The sequence below is a fragment of the Lampris incognitus genome, chromosome 2, assembly GCF_029633865.1.
Source record: "Lampris incognitus isolate fLamInc1 chromosome 2, fLamInc1.hap2, whole genome shotgun sequence".
In the NCBI taxonomy this organism is placed as follows: Eukaryota; Metazoa; Chordata; class Actinopteri; order Lampriformes; family Lampridae; genus Lampris; species Lampris incognitus.
The window spans coordinates 2174245-2199083 of NC_079212.1; the positions used below are offsets into that span (position 1 = coordinate 2174245).

Genomic DNA, 24839 nt, shown 5'->3' on the forward strand with positions numbered 1-24839 from the left:
TAAGAACTGAAGTTGATCATCATCCTGGCTTTTACCATCCTAGTAAACAGCAGCTTTACATCAGTGCCCACTGAGTTGTCCATCTTCCTCTTTCTGCTTACATATATATAGCCATTTTTGCTTGTGAGACAGAGAGAGAGAGAGAGAGAGAGATAGTGAGAGTGAGAGAGAGCCATTTCCAGGCCCAGGGGGATGTGCTGCTGTGTGGGGACTTAAATGCTAGAACTGGGTGTGAAACTGACTATGTAGACCCACAAGGCAACAATCATCTGTTTGACCAATGCAACTTGTACCTCACACCAAACCTGCCAACGAGAAAACGCCTTGGCTGCACTGTTAATAAAAATGGTAGAGAGCTAGTGCATCTCTGTCGAGCCTTAGGTCTGTACATGCGTAATGGTAGGATCAGAAGGGACTCTTTGGGGAGGTTTACGTATTGTTCAGCTCTTGGAGCTAGTGTAGTCGACTATGCAATCACTGACATGGACCCCACCTCCTTCAGAGCACTCACTGTCAGCCAGAAAAGCCCACTATCAGACCATAACCAGATGAACATCTTTATTAAAATCATAACTCAGCCCAAAATGGAGCCCAGCAAGCTATTTAGCCTCAACAAAGCATATAAACTTAGCACAAAAAGTAAGGAAATGTGTGTTTGGTAGATTATTTCTTTGTTGTAAGAATTCTTCTTGGCAATAAATCTTATACCGTTGGAAAGCCTGTTTATTTCCCTTTTAAATGGTGCCACATTTTTTAGGAACATGCATTTGTGGGATGAGCAGCAGAGCTGAGTATTTGGGTTGCGCCCATGAAAAATTTGCCAAATCTTCTCTGCCAATGCCAAACAGCTTATTCTGCTATTGACTCTTGTTTGGTGTTGTTTGGTGGATTGGATGATTGAAGTCTGAAGAAACAAGACATATTGGCAATTTAACAATTTATTAATTTAACAAACAGGAGCCTCAGTAGTGTGTGGAAGAACCATACACAGCCACAACAGCCTGGCACCTCCTCCTCATGCTGGTCACCAGCCTGGTCACACACTGCTGTGGGATGGCATCCCATTCTTCAACCAGCATTTGTTGCAAGTCAGCCAACGTGGTTGTGTTGGTCACTCTGGCACGAACAGCACACCCAAGCTGATCCCACAAGTGTTCAATGGGGTTGAGATCAGGACTGCTGGCAGGCCATTCCATCCTCTCCACTCCCAAATTCTGGAGGTAGTCTCTGATAAACCCCAATCTGTGGGGGCGAGCATTGTCATCTTGGAGGATAGAGTTTGGTCCCAGACTGTGGGGATATGGGATTGCCACTGGTTGCAGAATCTCATCTTGATATCTCTCAGCATTGAGATTGCCTCTGATGATGACACATCTCATTTTTCCAGTGAGGGAGATGCCGCCCCACACCATCACACTGCCTCCATCAAAAGATGTTACTCTATCGATGCAGCAATCAGCATAGCGTTCTCCTCGTCTTCTCCACACTTTGACCCTACGATCCAACTGCCGTAGGCAGAATCTGGACTCATCGCCGAACATAATGTTCCCCCACATGTTCAGGTTCCAGTGCACGTGTTGCCGACACCAGCGCAAACGGGCCTGACGGTGAAGGGCAGTCATGGCAGGCCTCCTGGCAGCCCTATGAGACCGGAGATTGGCTGCGTGCAGTCTGTTCCGGATTGTCTGGGCAGAGAGCCGTCGGCCATATCATCCTGCAAACCTTGACTGCAAATCTGTAGAAGACTGCCTATGGTTCCTAAGTGCTGACAGGGTGAGAAAACGGTCTTCTTGGGGTGTCGTCTTCTTGGGACGCCCACTTCGCGGCCTGTCTCTGACATCCCCCGTTATGTGGAACTTGGCCTTCAATTTGGAGATGGTACTAGGGCTCACTCCAAATAATGCCGCAACTTGGTTGTACGGAACACCAGCTTGAAGTTGCCCTATTGCACGGGCCCAATCCAGATCAGTCAAACGTGACATGCCGATTCTTGGAGCAGACACCAACTGACCGCTGTAGCAGGGCCCATGCTCACAGGTGCTGCTAATCAGGTGCCAATCAGGCAGCTGATTGTCAGCACCTGGGGTACCAGAAGCTCAAAACAAGAGTCAACAGCAACAGCAAAATAAGCTGTTTGGCATTGGCAGAGAACATTTGGCAAATTTTTCATGGCCGCAACCCACATACTCAGCTCTGCTGCTCATCCCACAAATGCATGTTCCTTACTAATGTGGCACCATTTAAAAGGGAAATAAACAGGCTTTCCAACGGTATAAGATTGATTGCCAAGAAGCATTGTTACAACAAAGAAATGATCTACCAAACACAACTTTCCTTACATTTTGTGTTTAGTTTAGATGGACTCATGAAAGCCCAGCAACATTTTTCAATGCTCTAAATTCTTTAGAATTAAAAAATGCATTATAAATTACAAAGCCAAAGAATTTGAAATCAGTAAGGCTGGTGTTAATAAGGCCACCGATGAACTGAACAGGACTTTCCTGAACGCAGCAAATGCAGCTGGCACACAAAAGATGAACAAGAATCAAAGAAAAAACAAGATGGAAGAGAAATGGTTTGACATGAATGTAAACAACTGAGAAAAGGACCGAGACAATTGTCAAATCTAAAACACCATCAACCTGAAAACAAAGATGCTCAAAAAGAATATCATGAAGTTCTAAAACATTACAAACGGCTGTTAAGACAGAAAAAAATAATTACACAGATAAAACGTGATAAAATTGAAGAATCTATAAAGCACAGTCAGTTCTGGGAGATGTGGAATAATTTGAGTAAATCCAAACCACAAGATTTACCCATCCAAAATGGTGAAATCTGGAAAAAGCACTGAAAATTTGTACAAAGACATTCAACCCTAAGACCTAAATTCTAATTACTTTTCAATCACACAGTATGAACTAGAATCCAAAATAAAAAAATCTGAAATCAAAAAAGTCCCGCGGCCCTGACAATATTAGAGGGGAAATGCTTAAAAACAGCAACAGCACCCCTGAACTGCAAAGGGCAATACTCAAATTATTCAACCGCACCTTAACTTCAGGCTGTTTTCCTGACATCTGGAGCCAATGTTATATTTCATGAGCCAAGGTTATATTTCATTTGGCATGAAAGATTTTTTTTATAAACTTTTACAAAGTGGTGCAGGGGTAAAGTCTATGATTTAATAAAGACAATGTATTCTGAAAACAAAAGCACTGTGAAAATTGACAACAAAATTACAGTCTTTCACTCAAAAAAGAGGAGTGAGGCAGGGCTGTAGCCTCAGTCCAACACTGTTCAACATCTACATTAACGAGTTAGCGGTGCAGTTGGAACAGTCCACAACCCCTGGCCTCACTCTACAAGAGAATGAAATAAAATTCATACTCTACGCAGACGACCTGGTGCTGTTGTCTCCTACTGCACAGGGGCTACAGTAGCATCTGGACCTGCTAGAGAATTACTGTCAGCACTGGGCCCTGACAGTAAACCTAAAAAAGACAAACATAATGATATTCCAAAAGAAGCCCAGGTGTCAGGAACACACATACCATTTCAATCTAGGCAGCACCGCCCTAGAGCACACGATGCAGCACACTTACCTTGGCTTAACTAAGACTGCATCAGGGAATTTCCGCCTGGCAGTGAATGCAGTAAAAGGAAAAAGCTCGCAAGCTCTATATGCAATAAAAAGAAAATGCTGGAATATAAACATACCCATTAAGATTTGGTGCAAAATATTTGGCTGTGTAATCCAGCCAATTGTGCTGTATGGAAATGAGGTATGGGGTCCACTCAGTGAGCATAGCTACACTAGATGGGACAAGCATCCCACAGAAGCCCTACATGCAGTATTCTGTCGAATGATTTTAAAAATTCAAAAGAAAACAACAACCAATGCATGTAGGGTAGAATTAGGCAGATTTCCATTGGCCAACAACATACAAAAAAGAGCTCTCATATTTTGGACGCATTTACACACAAGTCCCACAGACACACTGCATTTTAAGGCAGCAAAAACTCAAGATCTGAACCCTGAAAAGAGTCCTCTGAGCCCGCTTGTACTGAGATTAACTAGTCAACCTTTAACAAATACTAATAAGTTTCCTCAACAAGTGCTGCTTTTAACTTAAACATCAATACGATCATCCGAGAATGTCAAGAAACATATGTGGAACATTGGCAGACTAAGACAAAATCTCAGCGCAAATTAGAATGTTATCAGGCTATAACATCTGAATATGAACTGGAGGAATATCTCTTTACTGTCAGAGATACAAAGCAGAGGCAGATCCTGACCAAGTACAGACTCAGTGGCCACAGTCTGGCCATAGAAAAAGGCAGACTAAGAAAATCATGGCTGCCAAGAGAGCAAAGATTATGTGGTCATTGTATGACAGGGGAGGTGGAAACAGAGGTGCACTTCTCCTTCACTGTGACAAATACAATCACATTAGGAACACCTACTTTAAAATGTTTAATTGCATACTCCCAGGGTTCCAACATGTAGGAGAAAGGGAGGGACTACGTGTCCTACTTGGACAGGGACAGACAGCAGCTCTTGCTGCCAAATACATCTCCGAGTGCAACCGAGCCAGGGACAGTGTGTAAACACCCCAATCATATACACTCATCATATGTGCATGTGCACATGCACATGCTTTGGCAACATATACACAAATGTATGTCATGCCAATAAAGCAAATACTGAATTGACATGAATTGAGAGAGAGAGAGACAGACAGAGAAAGAGAGAAGGAAAGAGAGAGAGAGACGCACAGAGAAAGAGAGTGAGAGAGAGAGGGAGAGAGGAAAGAGAGAGGGAGACAGAGAAAGAGAGAGTGAGAGAGACACACACACACACACAGAAAGAGAGTGAGAAAGAGAGAGAGACAGAAAGAGGGTCAGTGAGAGAGCGAGACAGAGAAAGAGAGAGAGACACACACAGAAAGAGAGAGTGAGAGAGTGAGAGAGAGAGAGAGGGAGAGAGAGAGGAAAGAGAGGGAGAGAGAGAGCATTGAAGTAGGACGTTATTATTCGTTTGTGTTCACTGTGTGTGTTTGCTCAGAGTTTGTGTATTTATTCAGTGTGTATGTGTGTGTGTGTGTGTGTGTACCCCTGGTTTGAATGCAGGCAGGCCCAGGCCCACTCCTATAGTGGCCTTGTTGGGATTGACCACTGAGTTGTAGTGGATATTCCGGTGGTAGCTCACTCTGATTGGCTCGTCATTGTTCTGGTGGATGCCATGGAACGTGTTGATTGGCTCTGAGGAAGGAAGAAAGGAAGGATTAGGGGCACCCGATTGGATAATTTCTCTGGAAGTACTGAAAACACGTTATCTCACACACACACACACACTCACACACACACACACACACACAAGCCAGACCAACCTGTGCCATACTGGTAAACTTCTACTGGTCTGTTATACATCTCTGCCATGGCCTGCATTTCAATGTGGTTGCCATGGCAATTATTTTTCCTCTTCCTATTGATGTATGTGGTGAAGTCCTCGGTTACATAGTTGGAAAAATAGTCGGCATTCTTCATCTACCAAACAAATAAACAAACAAACAGAAAGTGATAAAATGACTGCAGTGAACACTAACAGTGGTGTTCGAACAGGTGTCACATATGAAGACACAGAAAAGTCACGCGAAAGACATGCATGTTAGTTAGGGTCAGTACTCCTGTCTGTGTCCCTGACCGAGGCATGGCGGGTAGAGCAGGAAGAGCTGGAGGTGGGCCCGGGTGTTTCAGGGCAGCTGCCCGCTGCACCGGTATGTGTTGGGATGGTTAATGCAGAGGATGAATGTCCCCATGGTGGGTAGGGATGGTATCGTTAACATTTTAACAGTACTACTATTCTTACCAATACTGCTTATCCATCCGGTACTTTAACAGTACTCTTATTGGTTCTTTTTGTTAAATTTTTAAGAGAAAAAAACAAAAGCAATTAAGAACAGAATTAACACGGTTTTATTTTCTCATGTCTGGACAGAGTGCTGGTACAGTGGCGCAGTGGTTAGCGCTGTCGCCTCACAGCAAGAAGGTCCTGGGTTCGAGCCCCGGGGTAGTCCAACCTTGGGGGTCGTCCCGAGTCGTCCTCTGTGTGGAGTTTACATGTTCTCCTCGTGTCTGTGTGGGTTTCCTCTGGGCGCTCCAGTTTCCTCCCACAGTCCAAAGACATGTAGGTCAGGTAAATCAGCCGTACTAAATTGTCCCTAGGTGTGAATGTGTGTGTGTGTGTGTGTGTGTGTGTGTGTGTGTGTGTGTGTGTGTGGTGTGGTGTGGTGTGGGGGGGGCTCCAGCATCCTCGCGACCCTGATAGCAGGATAAGCAGTTTGAATAATGGATGGATGGATGGACAGAGTGTTACTTTTAATCGTCAACCATGTGTGTATAATGTCGTTCACTCCATGTGGGCTCCAGGCTGCTAACATGCATAACATGCATAAAATACATAGCATACATAACATACATAACCTGCATAACATACATGCATGACATACATAACATGCACAACATACAGGCATAATATACATAGCATACATAACATTCATAACATGCATAAGATACATAACATGTATAAGAGACATACATAACATACATGCATAATATACTTAACATACATACATACATAACATGCACAACATACATGCATAACATACATAACATGCATGACACATAACATGCATAATATACATAACATACACATATAACATACATAACCTACATAACATGCAAAACGCACGCATAATACACATAACATACATACATACATAACATGCATAACATGCATGCATAACACGTAACATGCATAACACACATAACATGCATAACATACATAACATGCATAACATAACTGAGGTGGATGACAACGAGAGATGAAGTACTAGCTAGGCAGTAGAAACTGTGTATTTCTACACCTGTGTATGATGCACTTTCTCCAGATGTTTGGAAAGATGGTTTGTGTTTGTTGACTTGTAGTAATAGCACTGTCAGCATCACTGTAGTGAACTACACCCAGACTCTATCTGCTGACTTCTCTCCACCACCGCCACGCAGCACGCTTACATGATGTTCGAAAAAGTGGATTTATTGTGTTAGTCCGACTAAAACTGGACTTTTAAAATATATGTAAATGTGTTAGTCCGACTGAAGTCGTACTAAATTGAGTTTCTGGAAGTCGGACCAACACACCTAGATACTGCGGTTGGGGATGGATTTACTCTGGCATGTATACACTTCAATCGGCACCGAACTGGCCTAGGAGTTCCTCACATGATCCATAGTTCCCGCAGCGGTCTTTCACCCGGAAGTGGAACAGCGTAGTATCAGCAGTATCAACATGGCGAGTGCTAGAGCGAGAACCACGCCTTTCTGGACAGACGAGGAGACAAACTGTATGTTGTGTCAGCTGAAGGAGGTGAATATCCTACAGTACATGGATGGAAGGACAACACGGAATGGTGAACTATTTAAGAACGTGGCGAAAAAGTTGGACGACCGCTCAACACGGAACCCGCTTGCTAACTTGTTTGTCACTTCTTTGGTATGTGACGCAAGATGTCAACCGGAAGACAGTCCAATAGCAACCAGCTGAAATATCGCCACCTACTGTACCGGGATTGGACATACTTCCATCAATAAATGGATTCTCCCCTGGTTCTTGTATACTGGGACAACGATAGTAGTCCAACTACATGGCCTACTGGAGCTGTAAGACCAGGCTCTGTGTGTGTGTGTGTGTGTGTGTGTGTGTGTGTGAGGGAGAGGGAGAGGAGAGAGAGAGAGAGAGAGAGAGAGAGAGAGAGAGAGAGAGAGAGAGAGAGAGAGAGAGAGAGCGAGAGAGCGAGAGAGAGAGAGCGAGAGAGCGAGAGAGCGAGGCAGAGAGCTGGCCCCACCCCTCGGCTCATGCATACGACAGGCTCCAGGGGAGAGATGTGTCTTCTGGACTGGGCATAGTGAAAGTGCATCACAGACATGTGTCAGTCTTGCTGCACACTAAAACCCAGCGGGGGGGGGGGGGGGATACATGGTGAAAGATGGCGTTTCTGTAGCCTGAATAAACAGCACATTTACTTTCTTAATTTCTCCAACACCAACAACAGAACCATTAATGTTGAAGCTTATCAATACTACCGTCTTTAATAATTTAGCACTGGTGCCTGTTTAATACCGGGTTCCAGTACCATCCCTAACAGCCATTACAAGTACATTTCATTGCATTGCATCTGTATGGTTATACACACGTAGAGGTCAGAGGTCACTCACCAGATAGTCCATACAGTGTTTACGAACAACCTCATGCATATCCTGGTCTCCATACACCTGGTCAGCTGAGAGACAGAGAGAGAGACAAGAGAGAGACAGAGAGCGAGCGAGAAAGCAAGAGAGAGAAAGTGAGAGAAAGAACGAGAGAGAATTTGAATTTTAAAACAAGTCTTTATTTAACAGAAAATTTTAACAAAAAACAGACTTGAAATCTTTCTAAACATATGAGAGAGAGAGAGATGTAACAAACAGGAAACAGACTCAGTTTTACAGAAAGCTCAGTCAACACAGCTGCATGTACACCTCACTGACACACACACACACACACACACACACACTATGTGTTGGGTGGAGCTCAGCTCAGGTGCAGGTTCCGCAGCTTGGCTAATTTAAATTCAGCCTAGCTGAACTTTGACCCTGAGTGCTGTGGCATGACACTGTGTGTCCACATGACCTGAGAAGAACTACACATTCAAAATGACGGGAACCAACTTTGAGGATGTCAGAATTTGCTGAACTATTAAACATGACAATTATTCGGAGACAGTGGGAGGAATGAGGTGTAGGATGTGATGGACAGAGCAGCAGGAAGATGTGAGGAAGACACTCTTCACTGAGCCGTCACAAATTAACTCCATTTCTTCTACAGTGTGATCATACAGTCAGCAACATGACACAGATGTTGCAGGTCTCACACCAAAAAGATGTCAAAACACTGTTCTTTGTTTCAGTTTTTGTAAATGGTGGCATCAACAGAGACCAAAACCTGCAAACCTAAAACTCCTGCACCAGTCTTGATCTCAGATTGTGGGATTGTGGCTAAAACTCTTTCAGACACACACAGAGAATTCCAGGACTGCAGCTCTATCAGAGCCGTCCGGTCCTCCCACCTCCTCCATCTCATCACCTTGTTCATGTTGATGGTGTCAAAATGGAGGGAGGACTAGATGGTTGTGATGAGTTATTTTTCATATATTGTTGGATTTGAACAACCTGCAGGTGTATTTCATGTTGGTTCCTCCATCAGCTGCTCCAAACTGCAGCTGCAGAGCAGCAGAGAGGAACATCTGACCCTTCAGCAACTCACCAACTTTCACTGGTTGTGTGTCTAACAGCTCAAACTCAACATGTCCGACGAGGGAAGGTCTGGGTTCAGAGAGACAAGTTCCACCGACATGAATCCAGGAAAAAAATGTGCTGATGTTGAGGAGGATCACTAGACAGCACTCAAGAGACATTTACTAGAGACCATTTGAGACCAACGAAGAGCCCAGTAAAATCCCAGGAGAACATTTACTAGAGACCATTTGAGACAAACAAAGAGCTCAGCAAAATCCCAGGAGAACATTTACTAGAGACCATTTGAGACCAACGAAGAGCCCAGTAAAATCCCAGGAGAACATTTACTAGAGACCATTTGAGACCAACGAAGAGCCCAGTAAAATCCCAGGAGAACATCTACTAGAGACCATTTGAGACCAACGAAGAGCTCAGCAAAATCCCAGGAGAACATTTACTAGAGACCATTTGAGACCAACGAAGAGCCCAGTAAGATCCCAGGAGAACATTTACTAGAGACCATCTGAGACCAACGAAGAGCCCAGTAAAATCCCGGGAGACATTTACTAGAGACCATTTGAGACCAACGAAGAGCCCAGTAAGATCCCAGGAGAACATTAACTAGAGACCATCTGAGACCAACGAAGAGCCCAGTAAGATCCCAGGAGAACATTTACTAGAGACCATCTGAGACCAATGAAGAGCTCAGCAAAATCCCAGGAGAACATTTACTAGAGACCATTTGAGACCAACGAAGAGCTCAGCAAAATCCCAGGAGAACATTTACTAGAGACCATCTGAGACCAACGAAGAGCCCAGTAAAATCCCAGGAGAACATTTACTAGAGACCATCTGAGACCAACGAAGAGCCCAGTAAAATCCCAGGAGACATTTACTAGAGACCATCTGAGCCCAACGAAGAGCCCAGTAAAATCCCAGGAGAACATTTACTAGAGACCGGCATGAATCCAGGAAATAAAACACAGGACTGGTTGGGGATTAAGGAGTAACAGACCCATTCTCCACCACCCACTGATGCTACCCTGGATACTTTTAATACCCACAGAATAACACCAGCACACGCTCTATATGACCCAGCTGGATTCTACTCTGACTCTACTGAATTCTACTGCAAGTCTTTCCAGTTTTGCTGGAACTCGCTTGATTTGGGGGTATTATAAACTGTTATTGACAGCAGACAGTGTCAGTGACAAACTAATGATTTAAAACATTAACACTCTTCTGCCCAAGCAAGCATGTACACACACACACACACACACACACACACACACACACACACACACACACACACACACACACACACACACACACACACACACACACATACACAGACACACACACGTCTTTCTATATGAGTGGTATGTAAATGAGCCCCATCATGGTTTGTCTTACAGAAAGTCACATGGTGTGTCACCGCACTGATTCTCAGAAGCCCCCTGACAACTTCCTGTTTCAGAGCACGGCTGCAAGTGTTTCCCCAAACTGAGACTCTGGTCAAAAAAACTGGACCACCGCAACTTCTCACAGTTGAGAATATTTATCATACACACACAGCCACAGCTGGGCAGTAGAAAATTCCCATCACACACACAGACACACACACACACAGACACACACAGACACACACACACACACACACACACACACACACACACACACACACACACACACACACACACACACACACACACACACACACACACACACATATCTGTTTCTCTACACCTTTCATTGGCTGAATGAAGGCCAGATGTGCTGCTGCAAGCCGTCTTTGTGCATTTGAAAGTGTGTATCACTTTACAGTGTGTATCATGTTAAAGTGTGTATCATTTTAATGTGTTTACCATTTTAGAGTGTATATAATTTTAAAGTGTGTATCCATTTTAGAGTTTGTGTATCATTTGAAAGTGTGTATCATTTGAAAGTATGTATCCATTTTAGAGTGTGTATCATTTGAAAGTGTGTATCCATTTTAAAGTGTGTATCCATTTTTGAGTTTGTATCATTTTAAAGTGTGTATCCATTTTAGAGTGTGTATCACTTTAAAGTGTGTATCATTTTAAAGTGTGTATCCATTTTAGAGTTTGAGTATCATTTAAAAGTGTGTATCCATTTTAGAGCTTGTATCCATTTTAAAGTGTGTATCATTTTGAAAGTGTGTATCATTTGAAAGTGTGTATCCATTTTAAAGTGAAACATAGGTGTGAGACAAGTCTTTCTACTGCTGGTGTAGAGACACGGGTGTGAGACGAGTCTCCCTACTGCTGGTGTAGAGACAAGGGTGTGAGACAAGTCTTTCTACGGCCCGTGTAGAGACACGGTTGTGAGACAAGTCTTTCTACGGCTGGTGTAGAGACACGGGTGTGAGACAAGTCTTCCTACTGCTGGTGTAGAAACATGGGTGTGACACAAGTCTTTCTACTGCTGGTTTAGACACCAAATGGGTGTGAGACAAGTCGTTCTACTGCTGGTGTAGACACGTGTGTGAGACAAGTCGTTCTACTGCTGGTGTAGACACGGGTGTGAGACGAGTCTCCCTACTGCTGGTGTAGAGACACGGGTGTGAGACGAGTCTCCCTACTGCTGGTGTAGAGACACGGGTGTGAGACGAGTCTCCCTACTGCTGGTGTAGAGACACGGGTGTGAGACAAGTGTTCCTACTGCTGGTGTAGAGACACGGGTGTGAGACAAGTCTTCCGACTGCTGGAGTCCATAGCCACATCAACCAGATCTGTCCTTACATGACCTCGGACCTCCTGCAATGTGCCTCTCTTACCAGATCTGTCCCTACATGACCTCTGACCTCCTGCAACGCAGGAAATTAAAAGTCAATCAACAATGAAGACGTGACATGACTGACTGACAAATGTGCCTGGGAGGAGCGGAGACTTGAGAGAGATGATGTTATCAAGTGTGAACATCTACTGTGTCCCTGGCTAGCTTCTAAGAGATATAACACACACACACACACACACACACACACACACACACACACACACACACACACACACACACACACACACACACACACACACACACACACACACACACACACACACACCAGTGGAAGTAGAAAACCACAGATAGCGCTCGAGTAATCAGAAGGTGGTGACTGGTCAGCTTGGGCGTCTTTCTAAGAAGGGGTGGGTGTTACGGTCGGAGCTGAGGCCTGATTGGACAAGAATGGCCGGGATTTATGGTCGGAGCTGAGTCCTGATTGGACAAGGAACCTTTCTATCATGTCTGAGTAGATAAGGTTTTATCTCAACAGGACACAAAACAAGTTTGCTGCAAACCTGAGTTGTAACATGAAAATAAATGTTCCTATAACCTAAACCACCAGCCAGCAGGGTATTATCCACAGATACACCCCACTAAACCACCAGCCAACAGGGTATTATCCCCAGACAAAGCCCAATAAATACCCAGCCAGCAGGGCATTATCCCCACACACCCCACTAAACCACCAGCCAGCAGGGTATTATCCACAGATACACCCCACTAAACCACCAGCCAGCAGGGTATTATCCACAGATACACCCCACTAAACCACCAGCCAACAGGGTATTATCCCCAGATACACCCCACTAAACCACCAGCCAACAGGGTATTATCCCCAGACAAAGCCCAATAAATACCCAGCCAGCAGGGTATTATCCACAGATACACCCCACTAAACCACCAGCCAGCAGGGTATTATCCACAGATACACCCCACTATACCACCAGCCAGCAGGGTATTATCCACAGATACACCCCACTAAACCACCAGCCAACAGGGTATTATCCCCAGACAAAGCCCAATAAATACCCAGCCAGCAGGGCATTATCCACAGATACACCCCACTAAACCACCAGCCAGCAGGGTATTATCCCCAGATACACCCCACTAAACCACCAGCCAACAGGGTATTATCCACAGACACACCCCACTAAACCACCAGCCAACAGGGTATTATCCCCAGACAAAGCCCAATAAATACCCAGCCAGCAGGGCATTATCCCCACACACCCCACTAAACCACCAGCCAGCAGGGTATTATCCACAGATACACCCCACTAAACCACCAGCCAACAGGGTATTATCCCCAGACAAAGCCCAATAAATACCCAGCCAGCAGGGCATTATCCCCACACACCCCACTAAACCACCAGCCAGCAGGGTATTATCCACAGATACACCCCACTAAACCACCAGCCAACAGGGTATTATCCCCAGACAAAGCCAAATAAATACCCAGCCAGCAGGGCATTATCCCCACACACCCCACTAAACCACCAGCCAGCAGGGTATTATCCCCAGATACACCCCACTAAACCACCAGCCAGCAGGGTATTATCCCCCGACACACCCCACTAAACAACCAGCCAGCAGGGTATTATCCACAGACACACCCCACTAAACCACCAGCCAGCAGGGTATTATCCACAGATACACCCCACTAAACCACCAGCCAACAGGGTATTATCCCCAGACAAAGCCCAATAAATACCCAGCCAGCAGGGCATTATCCCCACACACCCCACTAAACCACCAGCCAGAAGGGTATTATCCACAGATACACCCCACTAAACCACCAGCCAGCAGGGTATTATCCCCCGACACAGCACACTAAACCACCAGCCAGCAGGGTATTATCCCCAGACACACCCCACTAAACCACCAGCCAGCAGGGTATTATCCCCAGACACAGCACACTAAACCACCAGCCAGCAGGGTATTATCCCCCGACACAGCACACTAAACCACCAGCCAGCAGGGTATTATCCCCAGACACACCCCACTAAACCACCAGCCAGCAGGGTATTATCCACAGATACACCCCACTAAACCACCAGCCAGCAGGGTATTATCCCCAGACAAAGCCCAATAAATACCCAGCCAGCAGGGCATTATCCCCACACACCCCACTAAACCACCAGCCAGCAGGGTATTATCCCCAGATACACCCCACTAAACCACCAGCCAACAGGGTATTATCCCCCGACACAGCACACTAAACCACCAGCCAGCAGGGTATTATCCCCAGACACACCCCACTAAACCACCAGCCAGCAGGGTATTATCCACAGATACACCCCACTAAACCACCAGCCAGCAGGGTATTATCCACAGATACACCCCACTAAACCACCAGCCAGCAGGGTATTATCCCCAGACAAAGCCCAATAAATACCCAGCCAGCAGGGCATTATCCCCACACACCCCACTAAACCACCAGCCAGCAGGGTATTATCCACAGATACACCCCACTAAACCACCAGCCAGCAGGGTATTATCCCCCGACACAGCACACTAAACCACCAGCCAGCAGGGTATTATCCCCAGACACACCCCACTAAACCACCAGCCAGCAGGGTATTATCCACAGATACACCCCACTAAACCACCAGCCAGCAGGGTATTATCCCCAGACAAAGCCCAATAAATACCCAGCCAGCAGGGCATTATCCCCACACACCCCACTAAACCACCAGCCAGCAGGGTATTATCCCCAGATACACCCCACTAAACCACCAGCCAGCAGGGTATTATCCCCCGACACAGCACACTAAACCACCAGCCAGCAGGGTATTATCCCCAGACACACCCAACTAAACCACCAGCCAGCAGGGTATTATCCACAGATACACCCCACTAAACCACCAGCCAGCAGGGTATTATCCCCAGATACACCCCACTAAACAACCAGCCAGCAGGGTATTATCCCCAGACACACCCCACTAAACCACCAGCCAGGAGGGTATTATCCCCAGACACACCCCACTAAACCACCAGCCAGGAGGGTATTATCCCCAGATACACCCCACTAAACAACCAGCCAGCAGGGTATTATCCCCAGATACACCCCACTAAACAACCAGCCAGCAGAGTATTATCCCCAGACACACCCCACTAAACAACCAGCCAGCAGGGTATTATCCCCAGACACACCCCACTAAACCACCAGCCAGCAGGGTATTATCCCCAGACACACCCCACTAAACCACCAGCCAACAGGGTATTATCCCCCGAGACAGCACACTAAACCACCAGCCAGCAGGGTATTATCCCCCGAGACACCCCACTAAACCACCAGCCAGCAGGGTATTATCCCCAGATACACCCCACTAAACAACCAGCCAGCAGGGTATTATCCCCAGATACACCCCACTAAACAACCAGCCAGCAGGGTATTATCCCCCGACACAGCACACTAAACAACCAGCCAGCAGGGTATTATCCCCCGACACAGCACTCTAAACCACCAGCCAGCAGGGTATTATCCCCATACACCCCACTAAACCACCAGCCAGGAGGGTATTATCCCCAGATACACCCCACTAAACCACCAGCCAGCAGGGTATAATCCCCAGATACACCACACTAAACAACCAGCCAGCAAGGTATTATCCCCAGATACACCCCACTAAACCACCAGCCAGGAGGGTATTATCCCCAGATACACCCCACTAAACCACCAGCCAGCAGGGTATTATCCCCAGATACACCCCACTAAACCACCAGCCAGCAGGGTATTATCCCCCGACACAGCACACTAAACAACCAGCCAGAAGGGTATTATCCCCAGATACACCCCACTAAACAACCAGCCAGCAGGGTATTATCCCCCGACACAGCACACTAAACCACCAGCCAACAGGGTATTATCCCCAGATACACCCCACTAAACCACCAGCCAGCAGGGTATTATCCCCCGACACAGCACACTAAACCACCAGCCAGCAGGGTATTATCCCCCGACACAGCACACTAAACCACCAGCCAGCAGGGTATTATCCCCAGATACACCCCACTAAACCACCAGCCAGCAGGGTATTATCCCCCGACACAGCACACTAAACCACCAGCCAGCAGGGTATTATCCCCCGACACAGCACACTAAACCACCAGCCAGCAGGGTACTATCCCCAGATACACCCCACTAAACAACCAGCCAGCAGGGTATTATCCCCAGATACACCCCACTAAACCACCAGCCAGGAGGGTATTATCCCCAGATACACCCCACTAAACCACCAGCCAGGAGGGTATTATCCCCAGATACACCCCACTAAACAACCAGCCAGCAGGGTATTATCCCCAGACACAGCACACTAAACAACCAACCAGCAGGGTATTATCCCCAGATACACCCCACTAAACAACCAGCGAACAGGGTGTTATCCCCAGATAGACCCCACCAAACAAACCAGCCAGCAGGGTGTTATCCCCAGACACCCCACTAAACAATCAGCCAGCAGGGTATTATCCCCAGATACACCCCACCAAACAAACCAGCCAGCAGGGCGTTATCCCCAGACACCCCACTAAACAATCAGCCAGCAGGGTGTTATCCCCAGATACACCCCACCAAACAAACCAGCCAGCAGGGTATTATCCCCAGACACCCCACTAAACAATCAGCCAGCAGGGTATTATCCCCAGATACACCCCACCAAACAACCAGCCAGCAGGGTATTATCCTCACGCACCCCACTAAACAATCAGCCAGCAGGGTATTATCCCCAGACACCCCACTAAACAAACCAGCCAGCAGGGTATTATCACCATATACACCCCACTAAACCCTCCAGCCAGCAGGGTATTATCCCCAGACACCCCACTAAACAAACCAGCCAGCAGGGTATTATCACCAGATACACCCCACTAAACAACCAGCTAGCAGGGTATTACCCCCAGACACACCCCACTAAAAAGCCAGCCAGCAGGGTGTTATCCCCACACAACCCCACAAAACAACCAGCCAGTAGCGTATTACCCCCAGACACCCCACTAAACAACCAGCCAGCAGGGTATTATCCCCCAAACACACCACATTAAACAACCAGCCAGCAGGGTATTATCCCCAGACACCCCACTAAACAAACTATCCAGCAGGGTATTATCCCCGCACACCCCACTAAACCACCACCCAGCAGGGTATTATCCCCAGACACCCCACTAAACAAACCAGCCAGCAGGGTATTATCACCATATACACCCCACTAAACCCTCCAGCCAGCAGGGTATTATCCCCATACACCCCACAAAACAACCAGCCAGCAGGGTATTATCCCCAGATACATCCAACTAAACAAACCAGCCAGCAGGGTATTATCCCCACACACCCCACTAAACAACCAGCCAGCAGGGTATTATCCCCACTAAACAACCAGCCAGCAGGGTATTATCCCCAGACACAGCCCACTAAACAACAAGCCAGCAGGGTATTACCCACAGACACACCCCACTAAACAACCAGCCAGCAGGGTATTATTCCCAGATACACCCCACTAAACAACCAGCTAGCAGGGTATTACCCCCAGACACACCCCACTAAACAACCAGCCAGCAGGGTATTATCCCCCAAACACACCACATTAAACAACCAACCAGCAGGGTATTATCCTCACACACCCCACTATACCACCATCCAGCAGGGTATTATCCCCGCACACCCCACTAAACCACCAGCCAGCAGGGTATTATCCCCAGACACCCCACTAAACAAACCAGCCAGCAGGGTATTATCACCATATACACCCCACTAAACCCTCCAGCCAGCAGGGTATCATCCCCATACACCCCACTAAACAACCAGCCAGCAGGGTATTATCCCCACACACCCCACTAAACAACCAGCCAGCAGGGTATTATCCCCACTAAACAACCAGCCAGCAGGATATTATCCCCAGACACAGCCCACTAAACAACAGGCAGCAGGGTATTACCCCCAGACACACCCCACTAAACAGCCAGCCAGCAGGGTATTATCCCCACACAACCCCACAAAACAACCAGCCAGTAGCGTATTACCCCCAGACACCCCACTAAACAACCAGCCAGCAGGGTATTATCCCCCAAACACACCACATTAAACAACCAACCAGCAGGGTATTATCCTCACACACCCCACTATACCACCATCCAGCAGGGTATTATCCCCGCACACCCCACTAAACCACCAGCCAGCAGGGTATTATCCCCAGACACCCCACTAAACAAACCAGCCAGCAGGGTATTATCACCATATACACCCCACTAAACCCTCCAGCCAGCAGGGTATCATCCCCATACACCCCACTAAACAACCAGCCAGCAGGGTATTATCCCCAGATACATCCAACTAAACAAACCAGCCAGCAGGGTATTATCCCCACACACCCCACTAAACAACCAGCCAGCAGGGTATTATCCCCACTAAACAACCAGCCAGCAGGGTATTATCCCCAGACACAGCCCACTAAACAACCAGCCAGCAGGGTATTACCCACAGACACACCCCACTAAACAACCAGCCAGCAGGGTATTATTCCCAGATACACCCCACTAAACAACCAGCTAGCAGGGTATTACCCCCAGACACACCCCACTAAACAACCAGCCAGCAGGGTATTATCCCCCAAACACACCACATTAAACAACCAACCAGCAGGGTATTATCCTCACACACCCCACTATACCACCATCCAGCAGGGTATTATCCCCGCACACCCCACTAAACCACCAGCCAGCAGGGTATTATCCCCAGACACCCCACTAAACAAACCAGCCAGCAGGGTATTATCACCATATACACCCCACTAAACCCTCCAGCCAGCAGGGTATCATCCCCATACACCCCACTAAACAACCAGCCAGCAGGGTATTATCCCCACACACCCCACTAAACAACCAGCCAGCAGGGTATTATCCCCACTAAACAACCAGCCAGCAGGATATTATCCCCAGACACAGCCCACTAAACAACAGGCAGCAGGGTATTACCCCCAGACACACCCCACTAAACAGCCAGCCAGCAGGGTATTATCCCCACACAACCCCACAAAACAACCAGCCAGTAGCGTATTACCCCCAGACACCCCACTAAACAACCAGCCAGCAGGGTATTATCCCCCAAACACACCACATTAAACAACCAACCAGCAGGGTATTATCCTCACACACCCCACTATACCACCATCCAGCAGGGTATTATCCCCGCACACCCCACTAAACCACCAGCCAGCAGGGTATTATCCCCAGACACCCCACTAAACAAACCAGCCAGCAGGGTATTATCACCATATACACCCCACTAAACCCTCCAGCCAGCAGGGTATCATCCCCATACACCCCACTAAACAACCAGCCAGCAGGGTATTATCCCCAGATACATCCAACTAAACAAACCAGCCAGCAGGGTATTATCCCCACACACCCCACTAAACAACCAGCCAGCAGGGTATTATCCCCACTAAACAACCAGCCAGCAGGGTATTATCCCCAGACACAGCCCACTAAACAACCAGCCAGCAGGGTATTACCCCCAGACACACCCCACTAAACAGCCAGCCAGCAGGGTATTATCCCCACACAACCCCACAAAACAACCAGCCAGTAGCGTATTATCCCCAGACACCCCACTAAACAACCAGCCAGCAGGGTATTATCCCCCAAACACACCACATTAAACAACCAACCAGCAGGGTATTATCCCCACACAACCCCACAAAACAACCAGCCAGTAGCGTATTACCCCCAGACACCCCACTAAACAACCAGCCAGCAGGGTATTATCCCCCAAACACACCACATTAAACAACTAGCCAGCAGGGTATTATCCCCAGACACCCCACTAAACAAACTATCCAGCAGGGTATTATCCCCACACACCCCACTAAACAACCAGCCAGCAGGGTATTATCCCCACTAAACAACCAGCCAGCAGGGTATTATCCCCAGACACAGCCCACTAAACAACTAGCCAGCAGGGTATTACCCACAGACACACCCCACTAAACAACCAGCCAGCAGGGTATTATCCCCAGATACACCCCACTAAACAACCAGCTAGCAGGGTATTATCCCCACACAACCCCACAAAACAACCAGCCAGTAGCGTATTACCCCCAGACACCCCACTAAACAGCCAGCCAGCAGGGTATTATCCCCACACAACCCCACAAAACAACCAGCCAGTAGCGTATTACCCCCAGACACCCCACTAAACAACCAGCCAGCAGGGTATTATCCCCCAAACACACCACATTAAACAACCAGCCAGCAGGGTATTATCCCCAGACACCCCACTAAACAAACTATCCAGCAGGGTATTATCCCCGCACACCCCACTAAACCACCAGCCAGCAGGGTATTATCCCCAGACACCCCACTAAACAAACCAACCAGCAGTGTATTATCACCATATACACCCCACTAAACCCTCCAGCCAGCAGGGTATTATCCCCATACACCCCACTAAACAACCAGCCAGCAGGGTATTATCCCCAGATACATCCAACTAAACAAACCAGCCAGCAGGGTATTATCCCCACACACCCCACTAAACAACCAGCCAGCAGGGTATTATCCCCACTAAACAACCAGCCAGCAGGGTATTATCCCCAGACACAGCCCACTAAACAACCAGCCAGCAGGGTATTACCCACAGACACACCCCACTAAACAACCAGCCAGCAGGGTATTATCCCCAGATACACCCCACTAAACAACCAGCTAGCAGGGTATTACCCCCAGACACACCCCACTAAACAGCCAGCCAGCAGGGTATTATCCCCACACAACCCCACAAAACAACCAGCCAGTAGCGTATTACCCCCAGACACCCCACTAAACAACCAGCCAGCAGGGTATTATCCCCCAAACACACCACATTAAACAACCAGCCAGCAGGGTATTATCCTCACACACCCCACTAAACCACCAGCCAGCAGGGTATTCTCCCCAGACACCCCACTAAACCACCAGCCAGCAGGGTATTATCCCCACACACCCCACTAAACCACCAGCCAGCAGGGTATTATCCCCACAAACACCTCACTACACTACCAGCCAGCAGGGTATTATCCCCAGACACCCTACTAAACAACCAGCCAGCAGGGTATTATCCCCCAAACACACCCCATTAAACAACCAGCCAGCAGGGTATTATCCCCAGACACACCCCACTAAACAACCAGACAGCAGGGTATTATCCCCAGACACACCCCACTAAACAGCAAGCCAGCAGGGTATTATCCCCAGACACAGCCCACTAAACAACCAGACAGCAGGGTATTATCCCCAGACACACCCCACTAAACAGCAAGCCAGCAGGGTATTATCCCCACACACCCCACTAAACAACCAGCCAGCAGGGTGTTATCCCCAGATACACCCCACTAAACCACCAGCCAGCAGGGTATTATCCCCACAAACACCTCACTAAACTACCAGCCAGCAGGGTATTATCCCCAGACACCCTACTAAACAACCAGCCAGCAGGGTATTATCCCCCAAACACACCCCATTAAACCACCAGCCAGCAGGGTATTATCCCCAGACACCCCACTAAACAAACCAGCCATCAGGGTATTATTACCATATACACCCCACTAAACAAACCAGCCAGTAGGGTATTATCCCCACACACAGCCCACTTTTATGTAAACACAAAACACAATATTTCTACATAAAAACCATCACCACAAGCAACGACTGAGTGCGATGTGTGTCAGGGCTAGGCTGGTCCTGGTCTACTCTTCTATGGAAGTCTATCAGCCCGCTAGTTCCACCCTCCTTCGCCACAGCCCGGGTCATGTGACCGAGACCTCTCAGGCAGTGGTTGGTTTAAATTCAGCACCAGTTTGAACAAGTTGAAACCATTTTATCAACATTTAAACACTTTTAGAAGCACCTCGACCAAATGAACACTAATCTATATGTCCATGAGCAAGGCACTTTAAACCTGTAGCCATCAATGTGTCCATGAGCAAGGCATTTTAAATAAGTAGCCATCAATATGTCCATGAGCAAGGTACTTTAAACCTGTAGCCATCAATGTGTCCATGAGCAAGGCACTTTAAACCAGTAGCCATCAACAGGTCCATGAGCAAGGCATTTCAAACCAGTAGCCATCAACAGGTCCATGAGCAAGGCACTTCAAACCAGTAGCCATCAATATGTCCATGAGCAAGGCACTTTAAACCAGTAGCCATCAATATGTCCATGAGCAAGGCACTTTAAACCAGTAGCCATCAACAGGTCCATGAGCAAGGCACTTCAAACCAGTAGCCATCAATATGTCCATGAGCAAGGCACTTCAAACCAGTAGCCATCAATATGTCCATGAGCAAGGCACTTCAAACCAGTAGCCATCAATAGGTCCATGAGCAAGGCATTTCAAACCAGTAGCCATCAATATGTCCATGAGCAAGGCACTTTAAACCAGTAGCCATCAACAGGTCCATGAGCAAGGCATTTCAAACCAGTAGCCATCAACAGGTCCATGAGCAAGGCACTTCAAACCAGTAGCCATCAATATGTCCATGAGCAAGGCACTTCAAACCAGTAGCCATCAATAGGCCCATGAGCAAGGCATTTCAAACCAGTAGCCATCAATAGGTCCATGAGCAAGGCACTTCAAACCAGTAGCCATCAATAGGTCCATGAGCAAGGCATTTCAAACCAGTAGCCATCAATAGGTCCATGAGCAAGGCATTTCAAACCAGTAGCCATCAATAGTTCCATGAGCAAGGCATTTCAAACCAGTGACAGACAGTAGAAGTTGAGGTTTTACTGGGGTAGACAAAGGTTAACAAAGCTAACACAACAGAAGTAGAAGTAGCTAAAACCACAAAGAAAAGCTGTGTGTGATGTGATGTGTGTTGGTGTGATGTGTGTGTTAGTGTGTGTTGATGTGATGTGTGTGATGTGTGTTTGTGATGTGTGTGTTGGTGTGATGTATATGATGTGGTGTGTGTGTTGGTGTGATGTGTGTGTTGGTGTGATGTGTGTGATGTGGTGTGTGTGTTGGTGTGATATGTGTGATGTGTGTGTTGGTGTGATATGTGTGATGTGTGTGTTGGTGTGATGTATGTGATGTGGTGTGTGTGTTGGTGTGATATGTGTGATGTGTATGACGTGTGTGTTGGTGTTGGTGTGATATGTGTGATGTGTGTGTTGGTGTGATGTGTATGACGTGTGTGTTGGTGTGACGTGTATGTTGGTGTGATGTGTGTGTATGGTGTGATGTGTATGACGTGTGTGTTGGTGTGATGTGTGTGTTGGTGTGATGTGTGTATATGGTGTGATGTGTGTGTTGGTGTGATGTGTGTGTTGGTGTGATGTGTGTGTTGGTGTGATGTGTGTGACGTGTGTGTTGGTGTGATGTGTATGTATGGTGTGATGTGTGTGTTGGTGTGATGTGTGGGTATGGTGTGATGTGTGTGACGTGTGTGTTGGTGTGATGTGTGTGTTGGTGTGACGTGTGTGTTGGTGTGATGTGTGTGTTGGTGTGATGTGTGTGTTGGTGTGATGTGTGTGATGGTGTGATGTGTGTATATGGTGTGATGTGTGTGACGTGTGTGTTGGTGTGATGTGTATGTATGGTGTGATGTGTGTGTTGGTGTGATGTGTGGGTATGGTGTGATGTGTGTGTTGGTGTGATGTGTGTGTATGGTGTGATGTGTGTGACGTGTGTGTTGGTGTGATGTGTGTGTTGGTGTGGTGTGTGTATGGTGTGATGTGTGTGTATGGTGTGATGTGTGTGACGTGTGTGTTGGTGTGATGTGTGTGTATGGTGTGATGTGTGTGACGTGTGTGTTGGTGTGATGTGTGTGTTGGTGTGGTGTGTGTATGGTGTGATGTGTGTGTATGGTGTGATGTGTGTGTATGGTGTGTGTTGGTGTGGTGTGTGTTGGTGTGATGTGTGTGTATGGTGTGATGTATGTGTTGGTGTGATGGGTGTGTTGGTGTGGTGTGTGTGTTGGTGTGGTGTGTGTATGGTGTGATGTGTGTGACATGTGTGTTGGTGTGATGTGTGTGTATGGTGTGTGTATGGTGTGATGTGTGTGTATGGTGTGATGTGTGTGACGTGTGTGTTGGTGTGATGTGTGTGTTGGTGTGGTGTGTGTGTTGGTGTGATGTGTGTGTTGGTGTGATGTGTGTGTATGGTGTGGTGTGTGTATGGTGTGGTGTGTGTATGGTGTGATGTGTGTGACGTGTGTGTTGGTGTGACGTGTGTGTTGGTGTGGTGTGTGTATGGTGTGATGTGTGTGTATGGTGTGATGTGTGTGTATGGTGTGATGTGTGTGACATGTGTGTTGGTGTGATGTGTGTGTATGGTGTGATGTATGTGTTGGTGTGATGTGTGTGATGTGTGTGTATGGTGTGGTGTGTGTGTTGGTGTGGTGTGTGTATGGTGTGATGTGTGTGTATGGTGTGATGTGTGTGTATGGTGTGATGTGTGTGATGTGTGTGTATGGTGTGGTGTGTGTGTTGGTGTGGTGTGTGTATGGTGTGATGTGTGTGACGTGTGTGTTGGTGTGGTGTGTGTTGGTGTGATGTGTGTGTATGGTGTGATGTATGTGTTGGTGTGGTGTGTGTGTTGGTATGGTGTGATGTGTGTGTATGGTGTGATGTGTGTGACGTGTGTGTTGGTGTGGTGTGTGCGTTGGTGTGGTGTGTGTGTTGGTGTGGTGTGTGTGATGTGTGTGTTGGTGTGGTGTGTGTGT

The 24839-nt window shown here is 47.3% G+C and overlaps 1 protein-coding gene across 3 annotated transcripts in view; it reads right to left on the reverse strand.

The window, feature by feature from the left end:
* otud5a (OTU deubiquitinase 5a) overlaps nucleotides 1–24839 on the reverse strand; it is a 68410-nt gene that overhangs the window by 11696 nt on the left and 31875 nt on the right. For all 3 annotated transcript variants that reach the window (XR_008809813.1, XM_056274047.1, XM_056274046.1), the window contains exons 3-5: nucleotides 8281–8345; nucleotides 5397–5553; nucleotides 5120–5268 (exon numbers count right to left, since the gene is read on the reverse strand). Coding sequence is in view for 2 of the 3 variants with exons in the window: in XM_056274047.1 (XP_056130022.1) it covers nucleotides 5120–5268; nucleotides 5397–5553; nucleotides 8281–8345 (371 nt within the window). In the remaining variant the exon portion in view is untranslated. The remainder of the gene's footprint in view (nucleotides 1–5119; nucleotides 5269–5396; nucleotides 5554–8280; nucleotides 8346–24839) is intronic.